The following is a 12,754-nucleotide window of genomic DNA, read 5'->3' on the forward strand; positions in this document are numbered from 1 at the left end:
TACGGTTTTGGTGACGACAAACTTTTTTTTCCTTTTACGTGCTGAGCCTTATATTGTAATTTAAGAAAACTAATTGATGAAAACTTAATGAAACGTAATAAATTTTATAGTTAATTACTATTTGATAGTGGAGTTTTAGAGCTAATAGCTTTTTAAGCTATTAAGCTTACATACGTAATATTCAAATAATTTTTATACTTTAAATATCCAATTTCGCAATGTAACACTGTTACGATGTAATTTTATTTCAAATACAATTTATGCAATATCTTTTTAGGAAACACATACTTTTGCTAAGTATGCTTATGCTAAATAATATAATGTATAAATATACTCACTGTATAATTTAGTATGTTATCGCTTGTTAATATTACTATAGTATTTATTATATAAAATATGTGTATATAGTTATCTAAGTTACCTCTTAGGATGTAAACTTTATAAAAGTTTTTAAAGTTTTCAAGAATGTGAACTATTTATACTATTTTTATAAAAATAAGTTTTTTTAGCTATATTTTTTAATCAAACAAATGGTTTAAAAACCAAAAATGTATACTTGATTAGCTTTGACACTCAATTTTATTAGTAATTTCCTAGGATGATTTCTCATCCATATCAAAGCAAAAATATTTTACACTTTCTAATTTTACATTCTGATAAGACAAGTATAAAATTGAAATATAGGGAACACGATTACTCAAATTTGGACAATAAACTTTAGTTTAATAGTTTTTATGAATTGTTTTTTTTTTTTATTATCATTGTTACCCTTAAACCTTACTCCTGATTGGTAGCTTTTTTTTTATTTATATTTTAATTTTATTTTTTATAATATATTTTATTAGTTTATTATTTTACGATCACTGCTACCCCTAACCCTTATTCTCGATCGGTAGTTTGTTTTGATTTTTAATTAATTTAATTTTCAGTTTTATTTTTAAAAATAATTTCTATTAGTTTTTTTTTATCTTTACCATCACTGTTACCCCTAACCCTTACCCTCGATCGGTAGCTTTTTTTAATCAAAAATTCATTTTGTTTACTTTAAGGTCTCAATGATTAAGGTATAGTTTAGATATAAAGCTTTTCAACTGTATACTTGTCGTACAGATATTGTATACGTATCAGAATGTAAAATTAGAAAGTGTAAAATATTTTTGCTTTGATATGGATGAGAAATCATCCTAGGAAATTACCATTTTATTAATTGATTTATCATAATTTATATTTATTTTTATTTATTTTAAGTATAACTCAAACTTATAAGCTTCTTGGTCGGTAAGAACTTTTTTTCATGAGTTTCTAAAAATTACTATACAAATTATACTTATAAGCATGTAAACTGCTAGTACAAGTTAAATATTTGCCTAAACAACCTTAGGTTCAACTTTTATCATTTGATATATTTTATTCAAAACATAGCTTACCGTACTGTTTACTTAAAGGGCAAGTGTACAAGCTGAATCCCACAAACACTGACCTACAAGACTGTTTTTGCATATATGATTTCGATTTGGTGAACCCGTATATATACACACCACAAATCTTGTGACTGAAGCAATCTAAGATGCAAGTGGTATTGAAATCAAAGCAAAACTAAATATTGCAATGTTTACCCGATACCGCGTATTACGTTTGTTTTGGTCAATTCAAACCAACAGTTTGAGCTTAGTACGTATGTTGAAAACAAAGATTAAATTCCAGAGGAAATCGTTTGTTTGTTAAAGATATGTTACAGTTTTTCTAAAGTATACAAAAGAATAGAAAATTACATACTAACTTTAAACCTTAAAAAAATAAATTACTTTGTTGTTTTTACTTTACTCTGTACAAATAATAAACGTTTTATAACTACTCTAGTTCAGTCATTTTAGCAAATACTAACATAATCTTTTGAACCATATATGTTTTGTTTCCATAAGCAAGCGTAGTACAGTAATAGTATATTTCCGTTTAATTACAATGCACTATAACTTTGATTTCGACATACTTGGCATTAACAAATAATTTACAGATGATTTTGTTTACTGCTTTTCAAAATTGTATACTTTAATATATTAAATTATTGAAGATAAAACTATGTTGAAAAAAGGTGTCTTTAATAAACAAAACGCACTACAGTAACCTCTCGGATCTTTACGCACTCGTGAAGTTACGCACTCTCGTTTAGTTACGCATTTTAGAATTCTATAAAATTCAGAAAATAAAAATTTTATTTTTTTTTAATATTGCACAAATTAGGTTTAATGTATATTTCAAATTAAAATATGTTTTTGAATGCTAACACATCTCTCTTTATCTTTAGACTTTCTAAATTTATGTTCCTTGACTAAATGATTACATTTAGTTATACCTCAGTATACCAGAAATTTTGTTAACAATAAGAGATTAAATCAAAATTCTAAAATAACCATGACTGTGTTTAATAATGAAAGTATAATGAAATAATAAGAGTTTAAAACACAAAGAAATAATACAGCAGTCTTGCCCTATATATTAATAAATAGCATTTTATAGTTGTCAAGAAGTGCTTACTTATAAACTGAATTTGCTAAGTAGAATAGAATATAAATGTCACATATTAAATACTTAATATTAAAATAGTAAAATTATTTCTACTCGTATTGTTATTTTATAGAAATTCAAATCCTTTTTTTAAATATATGTATAGTTTTATCTGTTGTTTTCATATTTATAAATAAAGTAAACAAATAGTTAAAAGTGCCCAGTCTGCTTTAAACTAGAAGCAATATTAAAAAACAGCCATTATAGTGAGTATATTTGGTACCTCTCGTTTCTTTACGATCTCTCATATCTTTACGCAGTTTTTCTGTGGACACAATGTGCGTAAATAAGCGAGAGGTTACTGTATATTATGAAAATTCGTAAAAAATTTTGGAAAACTAACGTAAAAATAACAGTTTAGTAAAATATTTATAAATTGCTGCAAGAAAAATGTAATAAATAAAAAGTCTAATAATTTAATACATCTTATAACTAGAAAAAAAATTTAGCTATATAATTTGATAATTACTTTTTTTTTAATCTTCATAAGTCTTTATAAATCTTTATAAAAAAAACAATCAACATTTGTGACCTCTAAATTAAATGTTTTTAATATTAGTTGCGTGTAATTATCAAAATAAATTTATTAGCAGGAAAATACAGAAGTTTGTTTAAATATTTATTTCCTTTTCATTGTAAAAACAATCAATTTTTTTTCCAAAATTTCAAAACTTAAAACTCAATTCTCTATTGATTGTTTGTAGATAGATTCTTTCAAAATTTTACTGATGTCGAGAAATTTAAGCTTAAACAAAGTTTATTTAAACATTAAAAAAGTTGAAGTATAAAATTCTATAATACAAATAAACACGATCACAAGTTCTCAGAATATAAAAATTCCAAACATCTCGACCTAGGAAGTTGTTCAACATTAGTTTAACTTAAAAGTGTTTATCTAAAGTGGAGAGTGAACTTTTAGTAAACTTAAATGAAAACTTTTGTTTGGAAAACAACATTATGAAAAGAAACAAACGGAATTTGATGCATTGCTAATTTAGTATAAGGCTTTGTGTAAAAATCACTGCTATAAGATTTAAAAAAAAAATGTTTATATTAAAGCAAAGCTTGTATTTACAAAAAATATTACTCGATGGTTAAGTGGTTAATATTAAACAGTTATCTTTTTTAAAAATTTAAAAGCTTAATAAGCACCATAAGTCAATTAATAAATTTTTAAACGACGTTTGAATAATCAGTAAACTCACACAGAAAATATCAATATTTTATAATTTTATATATATTAAATATAGATTAAACATTTGTTAATATTACTTTAAAACATAAACTACAACGTTTTACATACGATTTGTTTACAAAACGAATTCTACCAAACTTAGAATAATACAATTGTTTAAAACGGTTTTTTAACAAAATTACAATTTTAAAATTTCTAAATCTAATTTCTTTGGGAACGTTTAGCTTTAAAAATTATTTTTTTTAAATTTTTTTTTTTGTTTTATTACAAAGTAATTCTCTTAAATGTATTTTACTTTTATTTTGAACAATATTTTTTGTCCTTTTAACAAGCTTTTTATCTCGAAAGCTGTGCAATTTTTTACTGTTTTTTATATAGAAAAAAATCCAAATTCAAATTTTTTGTCTGAGTGTGTTAAAGTTTATTCCAATTGTTGAAATGCAATACATTTTAATCAATGCAAGAGGTGTAGCATTGCACACAATCGTGAGATCTTTCTGTTAACTTAAGATGATATTATTTAATGTTTGATTTATCAGGTGTGTTTATATTCCTAAAGCGTATGTAAACTACGTGTGTTTTTGAACTACTGAGCACTATTAAAACTTTTCAAATAACTTATAGAATGTACGTTGAAAGCTTATTATTATTTAATTTAATTATAAACTTTTAACCTTTGATTTGTTTTAAACAAAACTGTATAAAAATATTATTATGAGTAGAAAGATAGATGTGCTGTAGTTTTTATAAATGTAATTTGCTTATTAAAAAGTGATTTTAAAACTTGTTTATATTTTCAAGTTTATAAAATAGTAGTTTTTACTATTATATGTAGGAATTTAGTTTAATACCTAACTAAATTTAGTTTAAACCGAAGTTCAAAATAAACACATTTCTAATACTAAAAAACTAAAAAGTTTTAGAAGTTAAGAACATTGATTTAGATATGTTATATTACATTATACTTTTACAAAACATTTTCATTGTGTGAATGAAATTGAGGTAAACGGTTACTCATATAATCTATTACTAATACATGCTTTACTTTTATAACTGTAGTAAGATTATACTATTGAATTAAAAGCATATTTTACAGAGTAATCTATCCAAGAAGTAGATTGGAAATAATAATCGTTATAATTACAAGAAACACAATTACATTGTTTAACCGCAAAGCGAGTTAATAACCGTAGTAGTATTATATTTGATAATGATAAACAAAATTAATTTTACAAAGTGAAAATATAAGTTGATCAAACAGTACTTACACGAATGCAATACAAACTAAACGTGTGTAATGTATTATAGAACTTTTTAAATTTTCTGTACGAACTGTTTATGCTTTATGTTTCACAAATACATCTGATAACAATTAATTTAATTAATTAGTTTTTGTTTTATTTTTATTAAACGATAAAAAAAACGCTTAAAAAGTTTTGTCTAAGGACCTGGTGTACAAAGGAATCTTTTGGTTATCGTGTCGTACAGAATACATATTTATAAAGTTTCTAACGAGCTATTACACATAGTTTTTTTAATCATTTAAATCTTTAATAATAAAACAATAAGTTAAACGAAAAGAAAAATCAAATAAAATGAAGCTAAACGAAAAATAACTGAATTTTGTGTTTAATAATGTACTATGAATCTTGTATAGTTACAAAAGTACTAAAAAATATATGCAACTTTAAATTGACTTCTAAAAGATGATAAACAATATTAAAACAAACATGTGAATACTTAAATTATAGGTTACAACTTCTTTAAAGAAAGTAAAATGTGTTACGCTGAAATATTTTTACGAAAAAAAAAGTATTTTGTCTTAAGAAAATATTTTTGAATTATAATAATTTAACTTGAACAGTAAAAACAATTTTACAGTGTAAAAATATTTTACAAATTTACAAATTACCTTTAAATAAACTATTTTAAATTTTTTTAAAAGAGTTTTAAAGAAGCGATTTTTACAATAATTGAAGTTAACTTTTACAGATGAAAATATGAAGGTAAGTTCTGTAAAATTTATGCTTTTAATAAGAAAAAAGAGAAAAAAACAACCATAACTTAGTTTTTTAGCATTAATGATATTAACAACAGTAGCTTGATAGCTATTTTGAAACAATATTTTAAAAAAGATAACAGTTGTAAACTGCACTAAAAACAAAATAAACACAAAGTTATGTCGCGTTTTTTAATGTTTATTTTGTTAGTGCCAAGTCAAAACAAGCAAAGACGAAATCATCTTCTATTATAATTTCATAGACTATGTGGTACGTTATTTTTTTTTGGCATTTTATTGATTTAAAGTTTAATAAAACATTTTAAACGCAAAAGTCTTAATTTAAATGAAAAAAAAAACATATAAAAACTTAACTCAACGTTGAAAACAACAAATTTGAAAAAAGATAAATATAAATAAACATATTTTACTATTATAATGTAGTTTTTAACGATTATAAAATTTTTAAACACACTACTTTAACATTTTTTTTTGATAAGAAAATTAATATACTTATTTTTATCAATAAATTTTACTTAAAAGTTTTTATATAAACATTATATTTTTTCTAGAGAACTAAAACTTACTCAAAAATATCTAAAATTTACCAACACTATAAACTCTTAAATCTGGGTTTAATAACTTTTAAGCATATTTATTTTACTGGTTTATAGTTTTACATAACTAATATATATATGTATATATATTTAAGTAAATTGATTAACTTGATTACTTAATCTTTACAACACAGAGCTTACCTTAAGGGTTTTTTCAATATAAAAAGTTTAGTAGAAGATATAAAAACTTGCCGAACTCAAGTTTCGTGCCTACGCATTCCTCAACTGCAAAACAAGTTTAAAATAAAGCACAAAACAAAAATATTTGATCGTTTGATTTTTTTTTTTGTGCTTTATTTTGAACTTGTTTTGCAGTTGAGGAATGCGTAGGAATAAAATTTGGACTCTGCGAGTTTTTAAACCTTGTAAAAGACTTTTATAATTTTTTATGTTTTTCGTAAATTCCTATATCTAAAGAAAAACATTTATTCTTTGTTCGTTTCAACTATTGAGTTTTTCCAAGTTTAAGCTTAAGTTAATTTAATTAAAATATCGTTCATTGTTGTAAAATGTACTATACAATATAAAAATTTTGTTTTAATGCTTTGGCTGTCAGTTTCTTAAATTTATAATTGCACAACTTTTATTTATTTAAAATGTCAATTCATTACATAAGAACCTTTTTATTTTAAGAAATTCTTAAAAGTCCTCTAAGTATTTAGTTTTTATGAGAACTAAATGGTAAAACACTTTTTACAACTATTAAATTGTTTTAATCAAACTACAAATGCCTACATTTATAAATGCTTACCCTAACCTAGTTTCATATAATTAAACTAGTAAAATTAAATAAAAAACAAACATTTGACAAATTAATTAAAAATTGTTCTAATTACTGTCGTAACTTTTTATACAAATAAGCAATGAAATAGTTTGTAACAGTTACATAAAGCTGAAATTTCACAAAAAAAATTACTAAAACTTTTGAAAGTTTAAGTCATATAAATTTTTGTGTAAAATTTTTTCAAGCTTTCCAAAAAATTTTAGAATGATTATTTTATCTTAAGTAAGACAGAAATTAATTTTATATATTATTATATTATTTATATATTATTTTAATTTTTATTAACGTTAGTAAGTAACTTTTGGTTAATATTATTGTAGTTTTATACTGAACAGGTTTTTATATTTTAAATTTTTTTAAATGTTATTTTACTTGCTTTTTTACAGTAGTAAATAATATTATTATAATTTAATTTTAAAGGTATGAAAAAATTAGATATGAAACGATCTATGAAATATTGTCGTAAAGGTTTTTGAAAAGTTTACTTAAAAAGCATTAGATTTGTATAATTTGTTTAAATTTCATAGTATTTGCATCGTTTCTAAACTGAATTATAGTCAATTTTATGTTATTTATTGTTGCCTTTATTGCATAAACATTTTTTATATTTATTCTTGTTAAAAAATATTTATGCTTTTAGGTTTTAAATACGGTGTAAAAATGGTGATTTTTAATTTTCACTCTTAAGTACTTTTGTAGGTTTCATAAGAATCTAAAAAAAAATAGCTCAAAGTGAAGTTGCAATAAATATTTATATACATAAATCGTTATTATATCTTTTGCAGTATTAGCGTAAAATATTTAAATGAGTTTTTTTACGCTTTTTGTGTATAAAATTATTAAATAAGTCTCAAGCCCTTGATTTTTGGTTATGTTTGGTATAATAAGTTTCCCAAAGGAAAGTTTAAAAGCTAGTAAATGCTTCATTTAATAAATATAATTAAAGTCTTTTTTAATAGTAATTGTTGATTAATCAATACAGAAAACACTTCAATGCACTTTAAACCGATCAGTTTTAAGCGGTTAAACATTCGATAAAAATTTAAAATAATAAACACTTGTGTTTTTTTTCTGTTTAAAATATGTGATGATTAAATAAACAAAATGCTTACCGTGATTAAAAGTAAACAAGAAAATTTATTGTTTCACTGGCAGATTAAAGTAAATTGTAGTAAATAAATAACCGACCTTGGCATTCAAAACAATTAAAAGCTGGTTTAATATTTTACTTCAATGCTTAAAAATTAACTGACTATGAATGTTTTGGTGTTAGATTGACATTTCATCTTTTGAATGAGTTTTATAGAAATCTTTGTTGTACTTTATAGGTTTTAATTAAAAAACAAATTATTTTTAAAAAGCACTTGAGAACATCTGGAGTACTTTTTTATATTGTTTTACTTTATTGTATTATATATAATGTATTATATAATTTAGCTTTACAACTAACTAGTTTAGTATACATAGTTATATAATAATTTACCTAGGTTATAAACAAGTTTAAATTTAATATTTGTTCTATTATTATTTCAAATGACAGATTAATATAAAGTAGCTCTAAATTGAGTTGGTAACTTATGAAATTAAGCACAATATTAACGGGATCGCTTCAACTAATTTCCGACAATGAACGTAAAGTACACGCTAGTTTTACTAGCATTCTGCGTGAGTAACGGTAAGTGAAATAAAGTAGATTTTCGTACACAAAAACTTAACTAATTATATATTCAAGTATATTTAGTTACTTTTAATTTTTTGTATTTATTGTCAAATTTCATATTTGCAATTTTATACTAAAAGGATAAACTAGAATAAGACAAAATATAGTTACTATTTGAAAGTTATATAAAGTATTAGAAGGAATTCTGTGTCGAAAAAGCTGAAAACTTTTTATCAAATTTATTTTATGATATAATAGTTGTACAATCAATTGATAAACAAGTAGCTCTAAAAATTTGATGGAAAGAACTTCATAAATAAAGCTTTTTAAATAATATAACTCGATAAATGATGTGTAGAAATACTGCGAAAACAAACACAAAAAATAAGCGCAAATTATTCTCAAATTTTATTTTTGAATAAACTTAACTGCTTTTCTCGGTATTATATAAGTAGTTATTATTTAGTAGAAAACATTAAAGCTCATATATACATTTTTATTTTATATTTTGAAGCTTTTGAAGTTTTTAGCTTATGTTAAATAACTTTAATGTAAAAAAATTAAAAAACATGTTAGATTTCTTGATAGTCTTAAAGCTTTTTGAATAACATAATTATACCAGAAACGTGCTAATAAAAAAACACAAAATAAACTTTTAAGTTTTTTTGCAGCTAATATAAATTTAAATATTTGTCTACTAAATTTAACATACTGATATCCAAAAGATTAATTGTAAATAAGCCAATCATTAAAAAAAAACACAAATGTTTGCTCACGTTTTCATTGACTATTAGTTGAAATTTTTATTAGTTATGTTCTTAATTTTTGTAAAAAAGTGATATGAGCTTAAAATTTTTAATAAACGAAATAAGCAAGAAAATTTTTAATGATAATAACTGATACAAATTTCAAATATAGTTAATTTTGTTATAGGGTATTCTTTATGAGTTAAACAGTAGTTTTTTTTTTTAAATAGTTAAAAAACTAATAATTTAGTAGTTAAAGTAAATTATAGCTACACTTTTTGATTTTCAACATTTTTAGCCACAATTTTAAAAACTAATAAAAATAACGATAATAAATCGATATGGAAAAACATCTTTAAATTTTGTAAACAATTTAAATAAAACAATTAAAAAAGACTAATAAACAATAAATTACTGAAATATATTTTTTGAAAACAGTGAGAACTTGAAGCCCTAAGCTAATACTTATCTATTTATTTATTAAAAGTCATCAATAGAAAAAAGTAAAAAAAAGAACAATAAACACTAAAAAACTTAATTAAATTAAAATAAAAAGCTTAAAAATATTAAACGTACATTTAATTCATAAATAAAAGCTCTGTCTCAACAAAGATTTCAAGTATGTTCCAATTTTTCACTTTTGTTTTTCTTAACTAAAAAATTCAAATAGTAAATCCTTCCAAGCAAAAGTTTAAAGTAAGTAAACCAAAAAAATATCAAATAAACCTGTATAACTTAAAACAATTAATTGTATTAAATTTTATTATATAACAAACACCAACAGCACTGTCGCAAACATCTTGCCCCGTGAACTGGAAGGCGTTCAACAACAAGTGCTGGTACTTCTCCAACCCCAAGTTCCCCGAAGTCAGCTCAGAGCTGAACTGGCAGGACGCCGAGAGCTTCTGTCAGAAGGCGGGCGGGCATCTTGCATGCTACGAGAGCCAATCAGAACAGGTTATTTGGAGTTTTAGCCAATTGAAATAAATATTTTTGGTAGAAAACATGCTGTTTGATGCTAGGTAAGAACAAATGTTCGTTTACTTTTATACTAGAGACTAATCTCTTTATTTAATCTTTACAGTTTAATATACAAAGGTCAGTTACAACAGGCTGTTAAGACTTTTAGCTGGTCTAATTGAAATACATTTAAATAACCAATTAAAACTAAACGTGATTTTACCTTTGAAACGATTATTTTTCATATTAACCCGTCAAAGTTTTTTTTTTGTAGTCACGCCTAAAATAAATAAAAAAAGTTTCATGTTTTAAAAAAATCTCGTTTAAATTGTTATGCTTATATATTCTAACTATACATCAGCTAAAAACAAATGTTAAAAGTTTTGTTTTAACTAGCCTAATCTTTGTACGAAAGTAAAACGTTAAATTTTCAATTACTTTTACAATCAATTTACAGGATTTCGCTTTTGAAAATATAAGAATTTACCAAGACTCCGAATGGTGGATTGGTCTGAACGATATAAACTATGAAGGAAATTACGAATGGATAGATAGTAGCATTCCATATGACCAATATACTGCGTAAGTGAAACTAATTGTTATCGACTTTATCTTTGTTAGTAAACCTTACTATGGTAAATTTTACGCAAAAGCTTATAATAACAAGTTTGATAATTCATACAAGTGTATAATTTATTTCTTTTAGATTAGATATACTTTTTATAATTAATCAAATTTAATCTTAAAAGTATATTGAGTTAAAAACTTTACTTTATTTACATGAATACTATATACTTTGAAACACTTTTTGTAAACAGAAACTAAACAGTAAAGTTATAATTTTAATTCTTATTTTAATTAAAACTAAGATAAGAATGCTGTATCACAACTGAAACTTTTTTTTAAAGTTAAATTGCTGTATCGTACTAGTTTATAAAATAAGCTAAGTAGCAACTTCATTGAAAAACTTCCCCTTTACAGAAACTGGCGTATAGGAGAGCCAAACAACAGTGGTAAGGAGGACTGTGTCGAAGCTTGGGTTTACAATCCCTTCTATGATGGGAAATGGAATGACAAGAGCTGTGATAATGTTAACAGGTTTGTTAGATTTAGTAGCTTTGCTCAGTTGAAGAGCAGATAGTTAATTTAAACATACATGTAAACCTATGATTTATCAAACGTTAAAAGTTCAATAAATGAATCAAGTTTTGTATTGCCTTAAAACAACTAGTTCAAACCAAGTGCTGTGAAACTAAATGAAAAACAAATTTAACTCTAAAACGTTTTTCACAACAAAGTTTTTTGTTCACAAGTTCTACTTATGAGCTAAACATTAATTAATCATAACATTGTAAAGCCTTTAAAATCAAAACTAGCTTAGTTTACTGTTGATTTTTAAAATAAAGGTTTTATTTTGATACCTAAGCCTAACATGAAGATACTTAAAAACATGAAGAATCCAGTTAGTTCTTTAAGAAAACACGACGTATTAAATATCGTTAATAACAGTGTACTGTCCATATCTATTAACCACATTATAATACCCTACAGGTACAAATATATAAATACTAACTTAATTCCACAGATTCATATGTTCTGCGCCTAGTGGACAATCTGACAAATGTCCGCAGGGATGGAGCTACATGGAAGGAAGCGACAGTTGCTACAAGGCTCAGCACGATGGGAGGAACTGGCACGACGCTGACCTCGAGTGCAAGTACGTCATAATTGGTTAAATTAGATCGTTACTTTGTGACGTCATAACAATGCAACTACGTCTGAAATACATGTAATACTATGATTGTGACGTCATAAGAGATAAACTTGAAACTAACTCTGTGATGTCGAATGTACTTGTTTTAAAGTATCATAACCCGAGTGAAAGTATTTAAGCCACTTTAAGCGTTTTAGTAAACAGTAGGTAGAAGTTTAACTTCAAAAAAAAGAATTACGAAAAAATAGCATACAAAAACTTAATTTTTGAGTTTCATTCTTTTTCTTAAACTTTAAAAACTTGTTTTTACTTTTACGATTAGCTTTGATAAAATATACGTCGTTAAACAAAATATTGAAACTACTAACAGTCGTTTTGTGTTTTTATTGTCATTACTAAAACCAGAATTTTTAAGTTAAAAAAACATTTATTTGTCGTTATACAAAAATACCAAAAAATTACTATCTAAAAATGCGATGTTAATTAAGCTTAACTTTAACTTAGTTAACTTTGA

At 23.9% G+C, this 12,754-nt stretch overlaps 1 protein-coding gene across 1 annotated transcript in view; it reads left to right on the top strand.

The window, feature by feature from the left end:
- Window positions 1-8,786: 8,786 nt before the first annotated feature.
- LOC145832514 (uncharacterized) overlaps window positions 8,787-12,754 on the top strand; it is a 50,101-nt gene continuing 46,133 nt past the window's right edge. The window contains exons 1-5 of the mRNA XM_082939831.1: window positions 8,787-8,835; window positions 10,351-10,523; window positions 10,984-11,108; window positions 11,508-11,624; window positions 12,112-12,243. Of these exons, the coding sequence (XP_082795957.1) occupies window positions 8,787-8,835; window positions 10,351-10,523; window positions 10,984-11,108; window positions 11,508-11,624; window positions 12,112-12,243 (596 nt within the window). The remainder of the gene's footprint in view (window positions 8,836-10,350; window positions 10,524-10,983; window positions 11,109-11,507; window positions 11,625-12,111; window positions 12,244-12,754) is intronic.

Source organism: Thalia democratica, chromosome 3 (assembly GCF_965202585.1).
Source record: "Thalia democratica chromosome 3, ktThaDemo2.hap1.1, whole genome shotgun sequence".
In the NCBI taxonomy this organism is placed as follows: Eukaryota; Metazoa; Chordata; class Thaliacea; order Salpida; family Salpidae; genus Thalia; species Thalia democratica.